This window comes from Erinaceus europaeus, chromosome 6, assembly GCF_950295315.1.
Source record: "Erinaceus europaeus chromosome 6, mEriEur2.1, whole genome shotgun sequence".
NCBI lineage: Eukaryota > Metazoa > Chordata > Mammalia > Eulipotyphla > Erinaceidae > Erinaceus > Erinaceus europaeus.
In genome coordinates, this window is record NC_080167.1 from 42,693,309 (window position 1) to 42,719,601 (window position 26,293).

Consider the following 26,293-nt stretch of genomic DNA (forward strand, 5'->3'; position numbering starts at 1 on the left):
TCCATGTTCATGGGTTGAAAGAATTAATATCATCAAAATGAATATACTACAGAAGCAACCGGTGGCACAGCTATATACAAATAATGTCAAAGGATATTAATTATGGTGATGTTGGATATTATACAGCAAATCCTAACAAAGGAATTTTTCAAAGTTAATCTAATTACCAAACAATGTGATTATAACAATAACTATCTATTGTCTTCTTGAACCCTAAGACAGCAGGAACCTCACATTTCCACTGTAGAGCCTATATTTCCCCCAGTCCTGGAACCTTAGGTTGGGGTGCACTTTCCCACATGTTTCATTTAATTCATACCAAATAACATTGCATCTGCAGATCCCAACCTAATCAACACAATGAGTACCACCTCAGCATGCTTCACTTCAGACTGTGTCCAGAGACTTCAGGTGTGGAATGACAACCCTTCAGCTTCATTACTTAGGTGAGAACTTTCCTTTCATAAAATTCTCTAATTCCATTCCAGGCGGTTCACTTCCTAACAAAGTCCCAAAACCTATATATAGGCCGGTCCCATGAGATAAAGCATATGTTCACATATATCCATAAACTAGGGCAAAATACATACCTGAAAGCAAAAGTACAAAAAATTTTCTGTAGTGAGTACCCCCCAACACTTCATCTGCACTATTCCAGCCTTTAAGTCCATGACTGTTCAACAATATGTTTGGCTTTGTATGTTAACTCTCTTTTCAGCCACCAGGTTCCAGATGCCAGCACGATGCTGACTAGACTTCCCTGGACAGAGGACCTCACCAATGTGTTCTGGAGCTCCCCTTCCCCAGAGCCCCACCCTACTAGGGAAAGAGAAAGGCAGGCTGGGATTATGGATTGACCAGTCAACACCCATGTTCAGTGGGGAAGCAATTACAGAAGCCAGACCTTCCACTTTCTGCATCCCACAATGACCTTAGGTCCATACTCCCAGAGGCATAATGAATAGGAAAGCTATCAGGGGAGGGGATGGGATATGGAAATCTGGTGGTGGGAATTGTGTGGAGTTGTACCCCTCTTGTCCTATGTTTTTTTTAATGTCTCCTTTTAAAAATAAATAAATAAATAAATAAATAAATAATATACTACCCAGAGCCATCCACAAATTTAATGCTGTCCCTATCAAGATCCCAAACACATTTTTAGGAGAATAGAACAAATGCTAAAATTGTTTATCTGGAACCAGGAAAGACCTAGAATTGCCAAAACAATCTTGAGAAGAAAGAACAGAACAGAACATCACACTCCTGGACTCAAATTGTATTATAGGGCCATTGTCATCAAAACTGCTTGGTACTGGAACATGAATATTCACACTGACCAGTGGAATAAATTTGAGAGCCCAAAAGTAAGCCCTCACACCTATGGACATCTAATCTTTGACGAAAGTACCCAGGCTATTAAATGGGGAAAGCAGAGTCTCTTCAACAAATGGTGATGGAAAAAAAAATGGGTTGAAACATGCAGAAGAATGAAAGTGAACCACTATATTTCACCAAATTCAAAAGTAAATTCCAAGTGGATCAAGGACTTAAATGTTAGACCAGAAACTATCAGATACTTAGAGGAAAATATTGGCAGAACTCTTTTCCACATGCATTGTAAAGACATCATCAATGAAACGAATCCAATTACAAAGAAGACTAAGGCAAGCATAAACCTATGGGACTACATCAAATTAAAAAGCTTCTGCACAGCACAAGAAACCACTACCCAAACCAAGAGACCCCTCACAGAATGGGAGAAGATCTTTACATGCCATACATCAGACAAGAGGCTAATAATCAAAATATGTAAAGAGCTTGCCAAACTCAACAAAAAAAGAAAACAAATAACCCCACCCAAAAAATGGGAAGAGGACATGGACAGACTATTCACCACAGAAGAGATCCAAAAGGCCAAGAAGCACATGAAAAAATGCTCCAAGTCTTTGATTGTCAGAGAAATGCAAATAAAGACAACAATGAGATACCACTTCACTCCTGTGAGAATGTTATACATCAGAAAAGGTAGCAGCAACAAATGCTGGAGAGGTTGTGGGGTCAAAGAAACCCTCCTCCACTGCTGATGGAAATGAATGTAAATTGGTCCAACCTCTGTGGAGAACAGTCTAGAGAACTCTCAGAAGGCTAGAAATGGACCTACCCTATGATCCTGCAGTTCCTCTCCTGGGGATATATCCTAAGGAACCCAACACACCCATCCAAAAAGATCTGTGTACACATACGTTCTTAGCAGCACACTCTGTAATAGTCAAAACCTGGACAACCCAGTTGTCTAACAACAGATGAGTGGCTGAGCAAGTTGTGGTCTATATACACAATGGAATACTACTCAGGTATTAAAAATGGTGACTTCAGCGTTTTCAGCCGATCTTGGATGGACCTTGAAAAACGCAAGTTAAGTGAAATAAGTCAGAGACAGAAGGATGACTATGGGATGATCTCACTCACGGACAGAATTTGAAAAACAAGATCAGAAGAGAAAACACAAGTAGAATCTGAACTGGAATTGATGTATTGCACCAAAGTAAAAAGACTATGGGGTGGGGGGTGGGGTGGGGGGAGAATACAGGTCCCAAAAGGATGCCAGAGGGCCTAGTGGGGGTTTAATGTTATATGGAAAACTGGAGAATGTTATGCATGCACAAACTATTGTATTTACTGTGGAATGCAGAACATTAATTCCCCAATAAAGAAAATAAATAAATAAATAGAAAAAAAAAAACCCTACCTGACAGAAAAATGAACCTCTTGTGGCAATTTAAAAGAGGTCATTGCCTGTTGCAGAGGAAGAACACAGAAATATTAGTAGCAAATTCACACTACATAGACTTACAAAACTCCAAAGATTTTTAAATGATTACCTAAGTCTGTTATACTAAATCCAGAGTCCATTCAGTACCCTGAGATTTAGAAATAAAAGAATGAGGATTCCTTGCAAATATTTGGTCTGTAGACTCCCTGAACCTTCAGAACTTACAGATATAGTTCATCTTTACCTAGGGAGAAGTAGAAAAAAATAAAATAGTAAAAAATGTGTATCCAAACAATATGGAATGCATTGTAGTGAACTTGGCCTCATTTATAAGGTATACCTCTTTGCTTGACTAGAATTTAAGTCAGTGAAACTATCAGTTAACTGAAAGATAAGAGATTTCTTCAGAGAAGGCTTGGTAGATGTGGGGGGAAAAAGGATTCATGTAGTGGGCCAATGCAGAGTGTCTGTGCTCACAGTCTGAAGGAGTGAAAGATGGAGAGGACAGAGCAGGAGGAAAGGTAGATGGAGGCATACCCAGGGCAAGTCAGCAGTATGGGACCAGCAGCTACTCAGGCCCTGGATGAAAGAGGAATTTCTTAGTCTGCCTCACCCAGAGCCCTGCACTTTGGCTTCCTGAGATTCAACTCTGGGTTTCAGAGAGGTAACACCATTTGTCCCCCATCTGCCTCTCATTGCAACATCGAGGCTCAGAGAATGAAGTCTTATCTCTCTTGTGTTCAATTTTCTGAGAACCCACAAGATTCATCATAACAAATAGGCATTTCATGCTCTGGGAAAGTCTAGACTCAGCCCTGAAGGCAACCGCACTTAAGTTTGACTAAAGCTGACTCACAGTCTGGATTCCAAAGCTGCTCAACCACAAGGCAGTGAAAGAAATCACCTACAGGAGATCTGAAAAACCCATCAGGGTCACCCTGGTGCCATGGCTGGCCTACAGGCCTCTGCCATCACCTGGCTGGTGGGGCCTTTGCCTTCACCACACTCCTGGACCCATCTTGGCTTCCTGTTGGTTTCCTATCATGGCTTGATCTGATCTTACATCCTGGACTTGGCTTCTGTTTGATCATGTTGATCCTGGTAACACCCCCTCTCAGTTGGCTCTGGAGACTCCTCCTCAAGTAGGGACAGGCACAGAATCCTGGGCTCTACCTCCCTCACTTGGAGCTACTTGTCTACCCCATGTTGCATAGGTCAGAGTCTTCTGTCCCATTACATGGGACACACACCATGATATAAAGATCTTCAGAGTCTGAAAATACTCTAGCTGCACAAAATGGCACCCTTGCCCTTGAGGACTACGGCCTCTCAACTCCCCAGGCCCCAGATGCTTTGGGGGCACCTTCCCAGCAGTGAGTGACCTTGCTTCGTACTGGAAACAGTTATTCTAGTTTTACCTTTTTCCTTGGGCTGATGCATTTCAACTTCCAAACATCTATTCTTAGTCTACCACCAAAAACAAAAACAACTCCCAGCACCAAACTCCCAGCATGCAACTTCAACATGACCCTCCCTCCCGAAGTTCCCAGTGGTCTGGGAGAGTTGAGGTCATTCATGAAATGATTCATTACCAGTAGCTCCTTCTGCCAACTCAATGACATTCTTGAACAGGGCTCTCCCTGCTCTCTTTCCTGGAGCAGAAGGTGGCTATGCGGACAGATGATTCAAGCAAAGGCACTCTGGGAACCAAAAAACCTTGATAGAGAGGAGACGTATCACCACCATCAGCCAGACTGTGTGCCCTGCCCTGTCCTCCACCTTGATGAGCACAAACTGATGACACAACCTACCCCTAAGGTGACAGGTCTGAGGCACGTGCTCCTCACTGAACCCCCAGCCTTTGTTGTTGCAGGTACCATGCCCACCGTCTAACAGTCACCCACCCCAACTCCAGACAGCTTCTCATCTGTCTCTGCACACCCAAAGTACCCCACACAGATAAGGGACACTTCAAACAATGGATAAACACACCAATGAATGAACTGAGAAGGAAGAACAAGGCTCGGTTTTACACAAACTGATGGATACGCGATGGGAAGACTCCCTATGAAGAAGGACTCAGCACGACTTCATCCCACCAATGCTTTCCTTTTGCCCACACCCTGGAACTCACCTGTAGGGCTCCAGAGTCCGAATAGCGTAGGACAAGGCCTCTTCTAGCTGCCCCAGGTGAATGCAGGCGTCCATGGCACCATCAAGCACCTTCAGCTGGTGGATGTTGCTGTCAGGAAGCCGCTCAGAGCTGCTGCTCAGGATAGTCTGGCAGATGGCCAGAACCTGCTCCCACTCTGTTATTAAGCTGAGTTAAGGATTCATTGTCTCCATGGAGTAAAAACAAAAGCAAAATGAGACTCTCAAGAAGGCTGAAGAGCTCCTGGGCACAGGAGGGAAGGAAGCACCCGTTATTCTGCACAGAGGAGCTGCCTGGAAAGCACACTTGAGAAACAAAACACAGGCAAGTGGCATCTCAGAGAAGTAAATTCTGTTTAAGTCAACACACTGCCTTCTAGGCTCGGCGATGCTCTGGGGATTGAGATTTCCAAAGAATCACTCTTTCTTCACACTCTTCCATGCATTCTTTCTAAACTTGAGCCTTCAAGTAAATGCAGCTATTTGTCAAACAGAACTGAAAAGTAAGTTAGCTCAGTTAGCTCAGTTTCAGATTAGTTACTTACTTAACATCTGTGCCAAGACAGATTTGAATTTCTTTTTTAAAAATCTAGAATTTATTTATTTATTATCATTCTTAAACATTTATTTATTCCCTTCTATTGCCCTTGCTGTTTTTATTGTAGTTATTATTGTTACTGATGTTGTTGTTGGCTAGGACAGAGATAAATGGAGAGAGGAGGAAAGACAGACACCTGCAGGCCTGCTTTACCGCCTGTGAAATGACTCCCCTGCAGGTGGGTTATTTATTTATTTATATACCAAAGTTAGCTCTGGGGCTCATTGCCTGCACCTCTACACCACCATTTCCCAGAAGCCCTTTAAAATATATATATATATATATATATTTTTTATTTATTTCATTTCAATGAGATAGAGACACACAGAGAGAGACACCAAAAGCTCTGGCTTATTATGGTGGTGCTGGGGATTGAACCTGGGACCTTGGAGCCTCAGCATGAGGGTCATTTGCATAACCATTACGTTGTCTCCCCAGCCTCCCTACCACATATATTTTTTTTTAATCAAGGGCCAGAGACAGAGAGGAAGAGAGATGCAAAGATGAGAGACAGCTGCAGTACTTCTTAATCTTGCAGTTTCTCTTCTGTAGGTGGGGACCAGGGGCTTGAACTTGGGTCCTTGCACATGGTAATGTGTGCACTCTACTAGGTGCACCATCACCAAGTCCCTAGAGTCTTCTTTTCACTCATTTATGCTTCAGTGTCATCTGACTCAGACATATGTGAAACCAGATACACACAGTTCATTGGCTCAGACTCTAGAGAAGTTCATTTTCACAGGAGAGCAAACTGAAGTTTGTTTTATTATAAAACAAAAGAGTTCCCAGATTAGACTTAATCAAATAAAGTGCTTATTATTTTAAATGTCCCAAAGGAAGAACTTGTGCATTCAAAAAGGAGAGGGAGAAGACCCAACATTTGTTTCTGGACAATACTGGTTTTCTAATTAACTGAATCCACAGTTTTTTGTTTTTTTTTTCATAGAAATTCAGTGTGACTTCACTTATTTTTTAAAACTGCTATTCCTGAGTGGGGGAGATAGTTCAGTGTCTTAGAGCACCAACTTGCATCCCTGAGGCCCCCAAGGTTCAACCCCCAGCACCACGTTATGCCCCAGCTGAGCAGTGTTCTGGTCTCGGTCTCTCTCCCCCTCTTCTTCTCCCTCCTCCTCCTCTCTATCTCTCTGTCTCATAAAAATAAAGCAAATGCATCTTCTTAAAAAAATATATTGGAGTGTTACACCAAAGTAAAAGACTCTGGGGTGGGTGGGTGGGTGGGGAGTATACAGGTCCATGAAAGATGATGAATGACATAGTGGGGGTTGTACTGTTAAATGGGAATCTGGGGAATGTTATGCATGTACAAACTATTGTATTTACTGTTGACTGTAAAGCATTAATTCCCCAATAAAGAAATAAATTAAAAAAATATATTCCCATGGTCTGGGAGGTGGCACAATGGATAAAGTGTTGGACTCTCAAGCATGAGGTCCTGAGTTCAATTCCCAGCAGCATATGTACCGGAGTGATGTCTGGTTCTTTCTCTCTCTCCTCCTATCCCTCTCATTAATAAATAAAATATAAAAAAAGATATTCCTGGGGGGTGGTTCAAACTCAGGGCTTTGAGCATGATAAGACAAGTGCTCTCCTATTATGACTTTATAGTATTGAATGCGTTTAAACTTTATAATGTTTAACCTAATATGGCAAGCTGGTAAAAGACTACTTGCATGTCTGAGATACCCAGTTCAGTCTCCAGCAAAATAGCTCATTTGGATAGTACATTGTTTTGCCCTGGTGTGACCCAAACACAAGTTCAAGTCCGGCCCCCACTGTATTGACAGGACCTTCAGGGCTGTGGTTTCTTTCCCTTGCTCTGCCTCTGTCTCTCTCTATCTAATAAAATCAACCCAGAGCCAATCTAGAAAAAAGGGGGGGCGGGAAGGGTGGGCAGTGGTGCACCTGCAGGGCAAAATCTTCATGAGCAGAGAAGTAAGGTTACAGGTCTCTCTCTTTCTCTTTTCCCTTTTCCCTTTCAATTTCTCTCTGTCATATCAAAATAAATAAATAAAATTTAAAAGCACCTTCATGTGGGAGATTAGACTATTTTTAATATTTATGATTTTAATTTCTTTTAAAGTTTTATTTAGGTATTTTATTTGAAAGGACAGAGAGAAACTGAGAGGGAAGGTGTTAGAAAGGGAGGGAGATAAAGAGACACCTACAGCACTGCTTCACTGCTCATGAAGCTTCCTCTCTGCTGCTGGGGACAGGAGCTTGAACTCAGGTCCTTACACATTGTAACATGTGTGCTAAACCAGGTACACCACTGCCTGGTCCCCTGAGGTTAGACATTTTAAATGAGAAGTGACCATGGAGGGGTTTAAGCAATAGTGTGATAGGAATGAGATCCCCTGAATAAAAGCCCTGTGGTGCTGTAGTCTTTGTGTCTCAATGGGTTGATTAATTCCCAACTGGATTTTCGTTGCTCCCCTTTCCTTCCCCCCTTCCCTCAATCTTCTTATGGTCAGTTATAAGTGTTCAGATGGAAAAAAAAAATCTGCTCTATCAGGTATCAGTCCTTATCCTCTTGGGTGAGCCACCCAGCCAGCCCAGCTTATGTCTAGAGCTCAGCTCCTCACTGGAACAAAATGGTTTGTAGCAGACATGAGCCTATGCCAGTGACTAAATCTTTGAACAAATACATGTTTGCATTAGCTTTTGGGAAAAGCCTCTTAGTTAAAATTATTCCAATTCTGTGTGTGTGTGTGTGTGTGTGTGTGTGTGTGTGTGTGCATGCACGCACGTGCACGTTCCCTGGGGTGTTTTAGAAGCAAGGTTTGCCTTGTTTGCCAGAGGTGGTTGCCAAAGTTTCAAAGGAAAACTGGCATGCAGTCCCTTCTGGCCTGCTGGGGGATGACGCAGATGTGTTCCTATCAGCGGCTACAGAGTGTCACATCTGGATTCTACTTCTCAGGCTTGTCACTTCAAGCCTCTTTACAAGGAGATAGTGTGTGTGTATATAAGTGAATAGGCAATAATCGTGGGGGTGAAACAACCCGACTTTAAAATAAGGTGCAAAGTCTTGCCACAGAAATGTCTAGCATTGTGTAAGAGACAGTCATTCCTTTTGACAGTTCGTCAAATAGCTAATCCCAGACTGAAAAGCCACAGAGGTTAGCCTGGCAATCTGTTACAAAATCAATGTACTGCCTAAGATGCTGCTTCCCCCAACCTCTGGGGGATACATGCAGCAAACTTCCAGCGTACATGTCAGATAAATACAGATGAAAGTCACCAGCTCTCTTTCCTTTGATAAATGTGCATCATTTGAGAACAGAATCACTTCCTCAAAGTGTAGAGTGTATGGGCAGCATGGTGGCTCAGCTAGTAGAGCACACTAGTGACCATACAAGAAGGACAGACGACTCCACCAATGTGTCCTGGAGCCCCACTTCCCCAGAGCCCTGCCCCACTAGGGAAAGAGAGAGACAGGCTGGGAGTATGGATTGACCTGCCAATGCCCATGTTCAGCAGGGAAACAATTACAGAAGCCAGACCTTCCACCTTCTGCATTCCATAATGACCCTGGTCCATGCTCCCAGAGGGATAAAGAATAGGAAAGCTATCAAGGGAGGGGATGGGATACGGAATTCTGGTGGTGGGAACTGTGTGGAGTTGTACCCCTCTTATCCTATACATTTACATTTATACATTTTATTTCTTTAAAAAAATGCTACGTTAACAGTCAGTGCTCCTATTATGACTTTATAGTATTGAATATGTTTAAACTTTATAATGTTTAACCTAATACGGCAAGCTGGTAAAGACTACTTGCATGTCTGAGGTACCCAGTTCAGTCTCCAGCACTAAATGTACCAAGAGGGTGGTGCTCTAGCTTGACTCTTTCACAATCTCTGTAGCATGTGAAACTCTCTCTTGCATATGTAATACATAAAATAAATTTATTTTTATTTAAAAAAAATAAATGTCATTTTGACCCTGGCTCCACTCCTAGACCCTTACTTCAATTTCTCTTTTAATATGTCCCCCTGAAAACTGAATTGGAAATTCCTGATACTATAACCTTTGTGTCCAAGAAGAAAGTAACTCAGCTGGCAGAAAGTAGAATTGGCACACCTGAGGCTCCCAGTTCAATCCTCAGTGATACAGGTACAAAAATGGTGCTGTCTTCTGGGGTGAAAGTAATAAAAAATTGATCTTTAAAGATAATAATACAGTAATACTGTCACTTTGTTATTAAAACTATTTCTATCACTACAGCCCAAGGTCATGGTAATATTTTAGGGCCTTATATCATACTCTTAAACTTTATTAAATTCTTCTATTTATTAAAATCTTTTCACATGTTTATGAACATTTACACACTGGAACTTTTTACCCATGTAGAAGGTTTTATGTATATTTGTACTGAATTTCATCTTTTTTTTTTTTTTTACATTTTTAGATATTTTTCAAACCCCTAGGTGACATCTGAGTTCTTGATTCTGTCATCCCACCTCTGCTATCCTCCACATCTGTTCACCTTTGGAGATTTGATGAGTCTGTGCTCTGTATCTGCTGGGAACAGAGCCTGCAAGTGGCATTATTAGCATCATCAATTAGCATCATTTGCTCAGTACAGCTACTCAGCCAGTTAGTAAAGCATCTAGCCAAATCAGCATCTGGCATAAACTTTTGTAAAGTGTCCTTCTGAAATCTAGATACAAATACTACTGAAGATGGTCATTACTCTAAAAGCTTATGTTGGTAAAACCTCCTTGTTATCACAGGCTTCTTTTCTTTCTTTCTTTCTTTCTTTCTTTCTTTCTTTCTTTCTTTCTTTCTTCTTTTTTAAATATTGGATAAAGACAGAGAGAAATTGAGAGAGGAGAGAGAAAGAGAGACATCTGCAAATCTGCTTCACCATTTGTGAAGCCTTCTCCTTGCAGGTAGGGCCTGAGGGTATGAACCCGTGTCCTTATGCATTGTAGAGGGTGTGCTGAACCAGGTGCACCACGCCTTGGTCTCTTCCTTCCCATTCTGTCAGTAAGCAGTGCTACCACACCTACTTAAAACCTCACTCTGATATTACTTCAGACATTACTCCTTTCACTTTCAGAAATAGCAATGCTTGTCTAACATCACTCCTATTATTCATACTTCAGTAAAAGTCTGCAAATTAGAAACCTTAATTAGAAATTTTCTTAGGCCCTGCAACATCGCTTGCCCAAGACTTTGGAATGACCTTTCATAATTTTATCCAACTGCCTTTATCTCTACCTTCTTACTTTACAGTTTCTCTTTATCGTATTATTGTTTACGTGGTCTGACTCGTCAATTTGATGTGACCTCACTCTCAGTCTTCCTATATAAATTCTGTCTCTGATTTGGGACACTTCTTACAGAAAGTGACAATGATAGGGCCTTTCAGATGAACTCCATCATAAATGATTTCTTCTTGTACTGAGCTTTGTTTGATCCACTAAGGCTCTTACTATGTATGCCAAGATGGCTTATTGTGCAGCTACTCTCACTGATGTTGTAGGCATGGCTTATTTAATCACAGCATTTAGAGCTAAGAACCATTAACATTAATTATAAGGATTCTAAGTCATTCCTTCTGAGAGATGTAAGTTATGCAAGGAACAGAATCCAGAAAGGTGCTACCTTTCATATATAAAGAAACTCTAAAGGTCCAGTTGAGTTGTCACATGTTACAGTGTGCAAAGACCTGGGTTTGAGCCCCTGGTCCCCACCTGCAGAGGGGAAAGCTTTGTGAGTGGTGAAGCAGTGCTGCAGGTGTCTCTCTGTTTCTCTCCCTCCCTATCTTTTCCTACCCTCTCAATTTCTGGCTATCTCTATTCAACAAATAAAGATAATTTAAAAAGAAAGAAAAAAATAGAAACTAGTACTTATTTGTCCTACTGTTACCATTCCATGAGCTTTGATGACTACCTAAAGGTGGTCATGTTCTCCTGCGGCTCCCCTCAAACCCTCCAGAGTCATCACCCAAGTTGTTCACTGAGGTCAGGGATGTAGCCTGTGACTATGAAGCAGAATGGAGCTCAGTGGAGAGGTCAGACTGTGGCTTTGGCATCATTAGCACCAGGCTCCAACCAATAAAGAAGTAATTCCAGCAACATATCTCAGTCCACAGGTAAATGGATACTCTGATGTGCCTTCAGATCTTCAATTTTTTCTAGAGATTCTTGAACTTCCTTCCAAATTTTCTTGTCACCAGCTAGCATAGCAGCATCCTGTTTGGGGCAAATTAGAAGAGAAAATAAGCAAATTAGTCAGCTGAAAATATTTCTTCACATGTAAACCATTAACCCCCCAAGAAAAGGGGGGAAGAAAGATATGCAAATGGAGTTCAGGAAGGTATGCACCTTACCAATCTCTAAGCCTAGATTCAAGCCACAGCAACATACAGGAGCACCATGGAGCCAAGAGAAGTTCCATGGACAGAGGAGTGGTGCTATGTCTCTTCCCAGCTCTGCCTGCCTATCCTTGTCTTTCCCTCTCAAAAATAAGAAGAACAAAAAATCTGGGAGTGGTGGTAAATCACACATGCACAAGGCCCCAGTGCCACATTAAAATAATAAAAATATAATAATATTAAGCACATAAAGATATATAAATGGCCAGCAAGCATATGAAAAGATTCTCGACATCACTAGGTAAGTGCAAATGAAAACCACAACGAGATACTGCTCCACACCCACTAGAATAACTTTTAGAAAAGAAAAAAAAAAAGGAGGGGCTGGGTGGTGACACACCTGGTTGAATGCACCTGCAACAATGTGTAAGGACCTGGGTTTGAGCCCCTGGCCCTCACCTGCAGAGGGAAAGCTTTGCAAGTGGTGAAGCAGTGCTGCAGGTGTCTCTCTGTCTCTCTTCCTATCACCCCCCTTTCCTCTCAGTTTCTGTCTCTATCCAATAAATAAACAAGAATAATTTAAAAATCAAATTTAAAAAAGAGGACAGAGAGAAACAAGTGTTTGGCAAAGATGTGGAGAAATTGGAGTCCTTACATGGTACTGGTGGGCTGTATCCAATCAGTTTCCAGTCAACTTGTTCTCACTCTTGTGTTTCCTCCTCCCTGTTTCATTCTGTGGCTTCTCCTGAAATTGTCCCTGTAATGAAGTCTCTCTCCCACATCATAAGAGCACATGTGTGTATGTAAATGAGCATGTCTGTATGTATATACAGTTGTGCACTCATGTGCGCACAGGTACATCCATATACACATGTATGTGTAGATCCATACTCAGCAAGTATTCCTTTTCTATGGCTCCAGACTCCTTGCCTGTAAGATGAACAGCTGTTCTAGATGACCCTGAATATTCTTTCCACTTAGCCACTCCAGAACTGAAGTTCTATACATCTAGTTTAGCTCTACGTCTGGTGACCACTCCCTTGCACAGCTCCATATAAATCTTTTCACAAGTGGGGGCCAGGCAGTGGTGGACCCAGCTGAATGCACACATTACCATATGCAAGGACCTGTATTCAATGCCTGGTACCCAACTGCAGGAAGGGAGTTTCACAAGCTGTGAAGCAATGCTGTAGGTATTTCTCTTTCCCCCTTCCTTATATCACTCCCTTCTTTGGTTGCTCAAGTTCCTTCCCCCACCCCCAGCCCCTGTAACCAGGTCTAAACTTCTCACAATTAGGTCATTCCTCTTATCAATGATACCATTCTTTTCTCTTACAGCCCTGCCCTGAATCTCACCCATCCCCAGCTCTCACTTACTACTGCTACACCTTGTCTTCCAGATGGAATTCTTTCCCATTGGATTCTGTCTGGACTTGGATTGTGGTTTCCGACTGTTCCCTGGGGTCCTACTTCCATTCGCTCTTTGGCTTTCTTCCCGAATGTACTCTATCAGGGAATCTCTGAGTTGTCCCCTGAGTTAGCCTTCTCCCTGTTGAGCTAACAGAGAGAGTCACTCTGCATAGATCTCTCTTAGCACCAAGCTGTCTTAATGACCTACTTGGCTGGCTGTTCACTGGCCACTATTTGATAGATTATGACTTAATCATCTCTCTATCCCCTGCATTGGCATGGTGAGCTATTAGTAAATAAGTGTTTTGTGACAATATAGCTAAATGAGGAGAGAAAATTCTTCTACACATGTAAAAGCATTATGACTGTACTGCATTACCTACAGTAGCAAAGAGAATCTCAAGCAAAATGATCTCACTTATAGGTGGAACTTAAGAAATACAGGCAGAAAGGGAAAACACAAATTAAAATTTGGACTGAGTTTGGCATATTGCACCAAAGCAAACAACAACAACAAACCTCTATGGAAGAAATGGAATAACAGAGGGCCTTGGGGTGCTCGCTGGTGAATGAAGGTGGAAAAGACCAAGGTTAAGGGGGTGGGGTGAGAGTGCTCTGAAGACATCAATCCTGGGGAGATGAGAAACTGTACCCATGATGCAACAACTGAACTATAAACCTTGATTAAGCCCCAAATAAAATGATATTAAAGAAGAACACAGATTATTGTTTTTTATATCATACTTGTACATACATTCCTTTCTTTCTTAATATCATTACATCATGATGGTGTTGAAAAAGGATGCATTCCCACTGCGGTTGTTGATAGCTGTCAATGGCTCAAATATTGGTGTAGAACCTAGAGGAGACACTCACCTCACAAAGGGAAATTCTACACTAGCCCAGGGCCCACGCTTTCTTCTTTTTTAAAAATGTATTTTATTAGTGATTTAATAATGACCTATGAGATTGTGGGACAAGAGGGCTACAATTTCATTCAATTCCCACCACCAGAGTTCTGTATCCCATACCCTCCACTGGAAGCTTCCTTATTCTTCATCCCTCTGGGAATATGAACAGAAGATCTTCATGGGGTGCAGGAAGTGGGAAGTCTGGCTTCTGTAACTGCTTCTCCACTGGACATGGGTGTTGATCGGTCAGTCCTTACCGCTAGCCTGTTTCTATCTTTCCCTAGTGGGGTAGGGCTCTGGGCAGGTGGGGTAGGGCCCATGCTTTCTGAATGAAGGCAAGCTGGAAGTTGGGAGTAAGCTTTGTTGACTCTCCTGATCTTTACTTCCAACACTGCCTTGAGTCAACATTGATGACTTGAGTAGAAGTCCCTGTCCCCATCTACCACTAGATGGATGGATTAGTGAAACTAACAAAGTTCTCTCATGCATAGTTGCTAAGTCAGTATACCAATTCTATTCCCTTCTCTTAGAAAATAGGTTCCAGATGTTAGGGGGGATTTTGTCTCACCACTACATAAAATGTGCCACTCAACACAACCATACTGGAAAAACCAGATGCTTCCTTTGGGATTCAGGGTAGGAAGGACACCTGCCCAGTGCCAGTGGTTTACTGTGAATCAGAAAGTCAGATTTTTTTTTTTCCAGAGGGATCAGGCTGAAATCCCATATGATTGTCCAAGTACATCCTTGGGAAAGTGACCACTACCTCTTATCCATCTTGAACTTCAGATGCAGTTGTTCAAATCTACTTTGCATCTGGAGCACTTAAACAGATGTGTTTACTTGGCTTATACATGTTTGATGTTGAAACTCTTATATTTGGTTAATTTCAGATGGTTCACATTAGAAGGAAAAGGAGGGAGTCTGCTTACCAGTTCTTCCTGTTATTCAGTCCTCATACAAACTCTAATTAGATTGGATTGGAGAGAAATGAGTATAGGGTGGGAAATGCAATTCAATAATTCTATTGTCTTAAAAGAAAGAAAGGCTTTAAAGATAATCTCAGGGAAAAAGAGGTTCAAATACCATGTCTGCACTGAGGACAGAAATTGGGAAATTCTGAAATTCCAAATCATGAGGAAAATAGTTTAATTTGCAGTGCTTTTCACTGAGGTACTCTGGTTCAGTTCAGATAATATACTGAGACTAATGTAATATACAACATCATTCAAAATCTTTACGATTCACAGGAAAAATCACTGCTGGAACCAATTTCCACCTCCTTGACAAAAACAACTAAAAGCAGTTCAGATTTAACTTGAGGGGGAAAAGTGGCTCTTTCATAAAGTGGGAAAAAAGTGAGTTAAAAATAGAGCATTTGCCAGTATAATATCAACCTCAAACCAGTCAATAGGCAACATGGGTTTGAGGAGGTAAAGGAAGCATATTCAAATTGTGGAATGACTTAATTAGCAATTCACAAACAAGCCTACACAATAATAAGAGTTTAAGTGAAAAGACCAGTGAGTTTGGAGTAAAAAGGAATATGAATCTGAATGCATTGTTCCATAGATGTGTGAACTTTTCAAGATATTCAACTTGCATTTTTTTTTCAGTGGTACTAGTTTACTGAGTAGATGTACCTTGTCCCTCTCTGCACCTCAGAGCAGCCAGAGTTTTCAATTCTCACCCTATAGAGCAAGGGGCCAAAATGGAGGAAAGGGACAAACTAGATTTCTTGGATATCAATGCCTACACTTCATGTGTACAAGGAGGAAACACTAGAGCTTTGAACCCATGTCCTTTCAAGAACCCAACAATTCTGTTCCTCCACCAACCCCCCCTTAACTGGCTGACCCTAGCTCTTCTTAGATTTGCATGTCTTCAAATTTGGAGTAGGGCATCAAAGTAAAAACCCTGGGTTGAGGGGGAGGGTGGATGTTCAGCTTCACGGGGTAGGGGGTGGGGGGCTGGGGGGAATGGGATGGTGGTGGGAATGGTGTTTATGTACACATCTATTAATTTGTAGTCATGTAAATCACTATTTAATTTTAAAAAATAATAATAAATATTTGCATGCCTTTTCCAGATGCCTAGGCCTGTCACTATGAAGAGAAGTTGGGTAACAAGGAGCAGGAAGCCCCATCCAAAGGAGAAGCTAACACTGATGAGGACGCAGGAAGCCACTTGAGTCTCTAGTATCACTACTCCACGTAACCACATTTAATGCTATGTTTCTGCTGCGGCTGTCAGCATTTGCCAATGTCCATTTAACTTTACTTCTTAGGCACTATTGTCTACACATTTCCACAAGGCTACACACTGGAATCTATTGCAGGTTGAAAGTTAATTCTCCAGGCATACTTTATAGCCATAAGTAAGGGGAATACTCCTTTTTCTGACTTCTCAGAAGGTGATAATGGCTTCCAGTGTGTGAAGTTAGAATGCCTGGCAGCTCCAAAACCCTTTCCCAGACACAGTGCCAACCCTTTCCCTCTCTGTGTGCTGTATGTTCCAGTCCCATTGTTGAAACTCCTTCCCCCACCCTCAGAGTAATAAGCTCAATTGCTGACATCAAATCGGGTCAATTTAGAGGAAATAAAAACTAGTTGGCATACACACTTTGGAGCAAAACTGAAAATCTACCTATGTCAGAGCTGCATGTTGAAAACTTGACTTTAATGCAACATTTGTGTGGAAAACTAGTATGAACAGACATTACATGAAGACATTTGAGAAGGAATCATTTCTTGCACTCCCCCCATATGGAAAGATATCTTCCTGAGAATATATGGGGGGATTACATGAAGCTGGTTACTGTCTCAGCTTGTGAAAGCACATTCAAGCAGCCTTTTTCGGATTTGTACAGAGACTATCCAGTGGATGGCTCTTGTAGCTGTAAACTAGTAGTCATAGCTCCTAGCAGAGTCCAGCTGGGCTCTTTTTATGAATACCACAAGGTGGGATGTCTGAGATTGTGGAAACAGTCAATGATTGTACAGAGAAATTGTCCCAATGGCAACAGGCATGGAGATAAAATATGGCCCCAAATTTCAGGGTAAGTTTCACCTTACTAGCGAACAAGCCTGCAGCCCTCCCCTCCAATTTCTCATGCTTTTACCCCTTGGATTTTCTCTTTTAGATGGCTGTTCTGACTCTTCTCTGCAAACAAGAGAGGGAAAGGCTTTACGCAGCAGTGGATCCAAGTCAGGTATACAGAGCAGTGCCCTGAGAGCAAGGTTAGGGTAACCGAGATGTGGTTTCTCCAGAGCTGTTTAAAAATAGAATCATCAACAGCACAACTTGGGTTACGAGCTCCTGGCCCACAGTGGAAACAGCAAGGCGCGGGGGGGGGGGGGGGGGGGGGGGGGGTGTGTGTGTTTGCCCAGCCCAGCTCTGCTACTGGCCAACCATGAGACCTGGAGGCTAACAATGCCTCCTGGCTTAGTTTCTCCAGGTAAGAACTCCATTTAGGTTACCATGGAGATGAAAACGAATCATTCCACTCCATTAGTCACCTATGTACATGGTGCTGTTGTGCATGGAGAGAGAGCTGAAATTCTGATAGGGGAGAACTTGTGGTTGTGTAACAAACTGCAAATCCTTTATTTATTTATTTGTTTATTTATTTATTGTCTTTCATTCTACCTTAAGTAGAGTTTGTTCAGTCATAGCACAAGAGCGAGCAGAGGACTGAACAAAGACTAAACCCAGCCCTGGACTGTACTCTGTCATCTTACTGATGACACTGATTTTTTAAAAATAGAGATGGATAGAGAGGTAGGCTCAGCTCTGGCTTATGGTGGTGTTGGTGACTGAACCTGGAACCTTAGAGCCTTGAGCATAAAGAACTTTTTGCAGAACCATTATGCTATCTTCCCAGCCCCCAACAATATTTTTTTAAATTCAAATTAACAGTTTCTCTAGCATTCATATGTATAGTGAGTTCACTGGACCACATTCTAAGCTCAAACTGGGAACATTGCATTTGCATGTCTTCAAAAAAAAAGTATCGTACCTTCTTTTAATCTGAGGTCACCCCCCAAGAGAGGATAGTTTAGTTGGGGTTCATACTAACAACTTCAGAAAATGAATCCTAGAACAGAGGTTAGCTAGATTTTTGTAGGAAGCAACAATAATAGAACCAAAGGAATGGAAATATAGTGCTGTTAGAAGACTAGGTGATGACACATACATCACAGTGCACGAGGACCCAGGTTTTAGCCACCAGCCCCCACCTGCAAGGGAGACGGTTTATGAGTAGTGAAGCAGTGTTGCAGCTCTCTCTCTCTCTCTCTCTCTCTCTCTCTTCCCCTTCTTTTCCCCCTACCCCTTCCTCCTCAATTTCTCTGTTTCTACTCAAAATAAATAGAATATATTAAAAGAAGTGAGATGAGATAGAACCCATCACTTGCATCAGTCAACACAGGTTCTGAGAGCATTCTTCTACTCTGTCAGATGTAGGCTGTACAAAAGTCTCTATTTTTAAAATTTATTTATTTATTTTATCTTATTGTCATCAGGGTTATCACTGGGGCTTAGCACCAGCACTATAAATCCATTACTCCCAGCCACCATTTTTTTCCTCCTTTTTTTTCCCTTCTGTGTTATTTGATAGGGCAAAAAGAAATTGAGAGGGGAGGGGATCATAGAGGAGAGAGACAGAGAGACACCTGCAGACTTACTTCTCTACTCATGAAGCTTCTTCCCCCTTGCATGTGGGAAGCAGAGGTTTGAACTCAGGTTCTTTTTTTTTTTTTTTTTTGAAAAAATTTTAAAATTTCTTCATTGGGGAATTAATGTTTTACATTCAACAGTAAGTACAATAGTTTACACATGCATACATTTCCCAGTTTCCATATAACAATGCAACCCCCACTAGGTCCTCTGTCATCCTTCTTGGACCTGTATTCTACCCTCCCCCCACCAACCCCAAAGTCTTTTACTTTGATGCAATACACCAACTCCAGTTCAGGTTCTACTTCTGATTTCTCTTCTGATCTTGTTTGTCAACTTCTGCCTGAGAGTGAGATCATCCCATATTCATCCTTCTGTTTCTGACTTATTTTACTTTACATGAATTTTTCAAGGTCCATCCAAGATCAGCTGAAAACGGTGAAGTCACAATTTTTTTTTACAGCTGAGTAATATTCCACTGTGTATATAGACCATAACTTGTTCAACCACTCATCTGTAGTTGGACACCTGGGTTACTTCCAGGCTTTGACTATTACAAATTGTGCTGCTAAGAACATATGTGTACACAGATTTTTTTGGATGGGTGTGTTGGGTTCCTTAGGATATATCCCCAGGAGAGGAATTGCAGGATCATAGGGTAGCTCCATTTCTAGCCTTCTGAGAGTTCTCCAGACTGTTCTCCACAGAGGTTGGACCAACTGACATTCTCACCAGCAGTGGAGGAGGGTTCGTTTGACCCTAAAACCTCTCCAGCATTTGCTGCTATTACCTTTTCTGATGTATGACATTCTCACAGGAGTGAAGTGGTATCTCATTGTTGTCTTTCTTTGCATTTCTCTGACAATCAAAGACTTGGAGCATTTTTTCATGTGCTTCTTGGCCTTTTGGAATTCTTCTGTGGTGAATAATCTGTTCATGTTCTCTCCCCATTTTTGGATGGGGTTATTTGTTTTTTTGTTGTTGTTGTTGTTGAGTTTTGCAAGCTCTTTATATATTTTGGTTATTAGCCTCTTGTCTGATATGTGGCATGTAAACATCTTCTCTCATTCTGTGAGGGGTCTCTTGGTTTGGTGAACTCAGGTTCTTGAGCATGGTAAAGTATGAGCTCAACTGAGCATGTCACCACCCAGTCCCCCAAACTCTCTATTCTCACCAACACCTTGTAAGGAAGCATAGAACTTATCAAACCACATGCCAAATATGTAAAAAGTTCAAAAGTAGTGCATCCAGGTGTGAGAGAAAAAAGTTATCTTTAATATCTCAGCTTCATTTACAAAAAGAAAAGGTCCAGAATTGCATTTTGTTTCTAAAATGGAAAAGCGTTCCTCCAGTTATTCTCTAATGGTACAGACCCACTCCTAGCTCCTAGAAACAGCAAGCTAATTCACACAGAGCTCTGTTTCTGAAGGTAAGGGGATGGTCATTCCAGAAGGTGAAAATGTACAAGCCGAAGGTCTGACAGGGAGAGCATTTCTTCCAAGATCTAGGAATGGAGAGAAGAAGAGATGACCTACTCCAAAGTGTAGCTCTTTTTCTGTCCCACCTCATGTCCAAGAAAGGCCTTGCACAAAACCACCACGACTCATGCTCTGTCTGGTAACTCTGTGTCCTGTGGAACAGAAGTGCTGGCTGACTCCATAGCAAGCCTCCCCTGGTGCCCCACCAATAGCAATCACACGTCTGCATGTTCTATTCCAGTAAACTCCGGGCTGGCCCTCTGCCAGGAGACCTCTTTATAATGTCATAGATAAAAGCATTGGCCATGTCTGGCATTCTGCCCTCACCTCCATTCACTTGTAACCATCTCATAAACCAAGCATGCATTCTTGTGAGCACAGCCTTCTCAATAAAGGGCTAATGGAGCTTTATAAACAGGACCATATGATGACCAGAGCTGTCCCCATGTCGCCAGAAGAGAAAGGGGGACGGGGAGGGGAGATGACTTCACAGAGGACATGCTGAAATCCTGGGAAGAATTAGAAACAGATACTCAGAATAATCCTGTTTGTGAAGAGCTGCCCACTGAGTCGAATGCATCACAAGCATCTTTCATTGGAACTTGGCATGCTGGCTGCATCATAACTCAAATTTGTCCAAAGAGTCAAGGCATAATCTACATATCAATGTAGGGTAGAGTTCTTATCAAATTGTGGATGCCCCAAATGGTCTTCTCTTCCTACATGCCACTCCATGTTTTTCTCTTTGTTCCAGGGAATGCTATGATGCTAGCCACAGAGAATTTATAAACCATTACCTCTTAACTGGTTTTTAATTTTCTTTTCAGTCACACACTACATATAGGTCAAAGGAATACAGTTCCAGCTGTTTTAGTATTTCTGTGATACTCTCTGATTTACTTTCTCTATTACATGCAAGGAAGGCTCTGATACTAGCAAGTGCTGAGTAGAATTAGAATATGCAGAAATTTCTTTCTTATAAATAAATTATTCTGACATTTCTCTTGCTCTTTGCAAAAAGAAGAGTAGAACTTCTGAGGGTTTATTATATGAGAAAAATCTCAGTTTTTCACCTCCAGCAGGACCTACATTGTTGTGAACACACCTATATTGTACATATCTGAGGAGTTTGTTTATTCATTTTAGGAGGCTACAGAGGGCTGGCTTTCTCCCTATCCCACTTATAATGTACAACACAGAGATGTCCTGAGTTGGCCTACATTCCCACCTATGCCCATGCCAGGAATTTACTTTAACGGATACTGAAGTCTCTGATTTCCCTTCAAACTCTCAACTGTGTGTTTTTTTTAATTTCTTTATTGAAGAATTAATGTTTTACATTCAACAGGGGAAAAAAAAACTACTATAGCCACAGGCCCTTTGGAAGATAACTAAAATATGCCTACTAGCTATCTACAAAATGAGGACACATACCCCAACTCTTCATCTGCACTATGCCAGCCTTTAGGTTCATGATTAGTTCATGATTAGTCAACAACTTGTTTGGCTTTATATGTTACCTCTCTCTTCAGCCACCATATTCCAGATGCTAGCATGATGCCAACCAGACTTCCCTGGACAGAGGACCCCACCAATGTGTCCTGGAGCTCCGATTCCCCAGAACCCCACCCCACTAGGGAAAGAGAGAGGCAGGCTGGGAGTATGAATTGACCTGTCAACACCCATGTTCAGCAGGGAAGCAAATATAGAAGCCAGATCTTCTACCTTCTGCATCCCACAATGACCTTGGGTCCATACTCCTAGAGGGTTAAAGAATAGGAAAGCTATCAAAGGAGGGGATGGGATACGGAGTTCTGAGGGTGTGAATTGTGTGGAGTTTTACCCCTTTTATCCTACGGTTTGTCAGTGTTTCCTTTTTATAAATAAAATAGAATAAAATAAAATAAAATAATTGCACTCCTCATATCCTACAATCTTGTTAATCATTATTAAGTTATCAACAAATAAATAAATATACTCAGGTCTGAGCTAGGCAGGTAATATCAAATCTCTCTGGACCAGGCAGGCATATATATGCCAGAGCACTGCTCAGCTCCAGCTGTTAGTGGTACTGGGCATTGAATCAGATTTTTTTTTAATTTCTTTATTGGGTAATTAATGTTTTACATTCAACAGTAAATACAATAGTTTGTACATGCATAACATTGCCCAGCTTTCCATATAACAATACAACCCCTCACTAGGTCCTCTGTTATCCTTTTGGAACTTGTATTCTCCCTTCAACGTACCCCAGAGTCTTTTACTTTGGTGAAACACACCAATTCCAGTTCAGGCTTTACTTGCATTTGCTCTTCTGATCTGGTTTGTCAACTTCTGCCTGAGAGTGAGATCATCCCATATTCATCCTTCTGTTTCTGACTTATTTCACTTTACATGAATTTTTCAAGGTCCATCCAAGATCAGCTGAAAACGGTGAAGTCACCGTTTTTTATAGCTGAGTAGTATTCCATTGTGTATATAGACCACAACTTGTTCAGCCACTCATCTGTAGTTGGACACCTGGGTTGCTTCCAGGTTTTGACTATTACAAATTGTGCTGCTAAGAACATATGTGTACACAGATCTTTTTGGATAGGTGTGTTGGGTTCCTTAGGATATATCCCCAGGAGAGGAATTGCAGAACCATAGGGTAGGTCCATTTCTAGCCTTCTGAGAGTTCTCCAGACTGTTGTCTACAGAGGTTGGACATTCAATCCCACCAGCAGTGGAGGAGGGTTCTTTTGACCCCACAACCCCTCCAGCATTTGCTGCTGTTCCTTTTCTGATGTATGACATTCTCACAGGAGTGAAGTGGTATCTCATTGTTGTCTTTCTTTGCATTTCTCTGACAATCAAAGACTTGGAGCATTTTTTCATGTGCTTCTTGGCCTTTTGGGTCTTTTCTGTGGTGAATATTCTGTCCATGTTCTCTCTCCATTTTGGATGGGGTTATTTTTTTTCTTGTGATTGAGTTTGGCAAGCTCTTTACTTATTTTGGTTATTAGCCTCTTGTCTGATGTGTGGCATGTAAACATCTTCTCCCATTCTGTGAGGGGTCTCTTGGTGTGGGTAGTGATTTCTTTTGCTGTGCAGAAGCTTTTTAATTTAATTTAGGCCCATAGATTTATGCTTGCCTTAGTCTTCTTTGTAATTGGATTGGTTTCATTAAAGATGTCTTAAAATTGATGTGGAAAAGAGTTCTGTCAATATTTTCCTCTAAGTATCTGATAGTTTCTGGTCTAACATCTAAGTCCTTGATCTACTTGGAATTTACTTTTATATCTGGTGAAATATAGTGGTTCACTTTCATTCTTCTACATGTTTCAATCCATTTTTTTCTAACACCATTTGTTGAAGAGACTCTGCTTTCCCCATTTAATAGCCTGGGCACCTTGTCAAAGATTAGATGTCCACAGGTGTGGGGGCTTACTTATGGTCTTTCAATTCTATTCCACTGGTCACTGTGTCTATTCAGGTTCCAGTACCAAGCAGTTTTGATATCAATGACCCTATAATACAATTTGACATCTGAGAGTATGATGTCTCCAGTTCTGTTTTTTCTTCTCAAGAATTTTTTTTGGCAATTCTAGGTCTTTTTTGCTTCCAGATAAACATTTGTAACATTTGTTCTGTTCTCCTAAAAATGTGTTTGGGATCTTGTTGGGGATAGAATTAAATTTGTATATGGCTCTGGGTAATATATTCATTTTGATGTTAATTCTTCCAAACCATGAGCATGGAATATCTTTCCACTTCTTTGTGTCTTTTTCAATTTCCTTGAGTAGTGACTCATAATTTTCAGTATCAAATCTTTCACTTCTTTGGTTAGGTTTATTTCTAGGTATTTTATTGTTTTTGTTGCTATAGTAAAAGGAATTGATTTCTGGGCTTCATCTTCTAGCTTAGTGTTTGCATAGAGGAATGCCACTGACTTATGAATGTTAATTTTGTAGCCTGACACCTTACAGTTTTGCCTGATGATTTCCACAGCTTCTTGCTGGATTCCTTAGGTTTTTCTATGTATACTATCATGTCATCTTCAAATAGGGAGAGTTTGACTTCTTCTCTTCCAATCTGTATGCCTTTTAATTCCTTGCTCCTGCCTGACTGCTATGGCAAGAACTTCCAACACTATGTTGAATAATAATGGTGATGGTGGGCAGCCCTGTCTAGTTCCTGATCTGAGTGGAAATCCTTCCAGTTTTTCACCATTGAATATGATGTTGGCTGTAGGTTTGCTATATATAGACTCCAGTATCTTGAGGAATTTTCCATCTATTCCCATTTTTTGTAGTGTTTTGATTATAAAGGGATGTTGCATTTTGTCAAAGGCTTTCTCTGCATCTATTGATATGACCATGTGGTTTTTGGTCTTGCTTTTGTGGTGGATCATGTTGATTGGTTTACATATATTAAACCAACCTTGCATCCCTGGGATAAACCCCACTTGGTCATGATGAACAATCTTCTTAATATACTGCTGTATCCAGCTGGCTAGAATTTTGTTCAATATTTTAGCATCTATGTTCATCAGAGATATTGGTCTGTAGTTTTCTTTTTTGGTTGTGTCCCTGTCTGCTTTTGGTATCAGAGTGATGTTGGCTTCATTGAAGCTGGAAGGGAGTATTCCAGTGTCTTCAATCTTCTGGAAGACTTTTTAAAGTAGAGGTATTAGTGCTTCTTTGAAGGTTTTGTAGAATTCATTTGTAAAACCATCTGGTCTAGGACTTTTATTTTGGGTCAATTTTTGATAAAAGTTTCAATTTCATTAGCTGTGATGGGCCTGTTCATGTTATCTGCTTCCTCTTTACTTAGTTTTGGAAGTTAAGCACAACATAACAGGATGTACTTCAGGCAGAGAGAAGTCAAGTGCAAAGACACTGGGGCAGGAAGTTTGCTATGTTCCAGCCAAGAGATTGAGCTGAGATTGGCAAGACGAGTGAGTGTCATGCCACACAGAGATGTTCTGGCCTTATAAGTGAAAATGCATCTCCCTTTCTAATTGATTGAAAAGCTGTGGACTCCTCTTTCTTGAAACTTTCTTTCTCACCTTTATCTGAAAGCTGTATTTTAGAGTGTCAGAGTAAAGACAAACACATCTCTACAACACTCTTACTCCAGTTCAGAGAGAATAGTGCTGAGGGAAGTCTCATAGGAATTACAGTTCCTGCTGTAATGAGATAAAAGAAAGACATGATAAGGGTCTGGTTGTTGCAAAGACAGGAGAAGACACATAGGTTGGCAAATGCTGGTTTGGTTTATTAACACAAATTCCTAGCTCAGCAAATGCCTGTGGTAAACTTTCTCCAGATTTTCAACAACAAAAAAATCCCCATCTACCTTATGCATTCTCAATCATGAATCAACAACCCCTTTCTCTTATCTGAAAGTGGTCCCACTCAGGGACTGAAGTCACTACAATAAACCAAAGATTGAATTATAATTTTGAGTGATGGTTCTAAATCAATTTCTGATCACAGGAGGGGTTGGGAAGGAAATATAGAGAGAAAACAGAGAACAAAGTTTGAGAAACCTGCAATGAAGTCTCAACGTCAACAACTTAATGACTCAAAATAAATAAATAAATGTACTAGAGGGCCCATGGGTCCCAGTTCTTACTCAGTTGCACATCTGTTCTGCCATAAATGAGACAGTTAATTACTTCTCTATGACATGTATGTATTTTGTGAGACACCACATTGCCCCCAGTTAATAATGATCTACCTTCTGTTGACACAAAATGTTTAAATTAATAAAAAATCAGAATGATACATCTCATAGCAAAGCATACTTAATTGAAAGGCTGGATGGGCAGGAGTAGCAATTTTCCTGGGTAAAAATTATTGAGATGAGCTTATGGTAGCATGAAAAGCTCAATCAATAAAGGGATTTATGTAGGCAAACTGTTTTTGAGAGTACACACTTTATAGAAAGGGTAGGCTGTGCTTCTCT

The 26,293-nt window shown here is 41.1% G+C and overlaps 1 protein-coding gene across 1 annotated transcript in view; it reads right to left on the reverse strand.

Annotated features, from left to right (window-relative positions):
• Positions 1-26,293, reverse strand: part of SMYD3 (SET and MYND domain containing 3) — a 630,991-nt gene that overhangs the window by 115,046 nt on the left and 489,652 nt on the right. Inside the window, exons 5-6 of the mRNA XM_060192108.1 lie at positions 11,656-11,743; positions 4,908-5,082 (exon numbers count right to left, since the gene is read on the reverse strand). Coding sequence (XP_060048091.1) covers positions 4,908-5,082; positions 11,656-11,743 — 263 coding nt within the window. The remainder of the gene's footprint in view (positions 1-4,907; positions 5,083-11,655; positions 11,744-26,293) is intronic.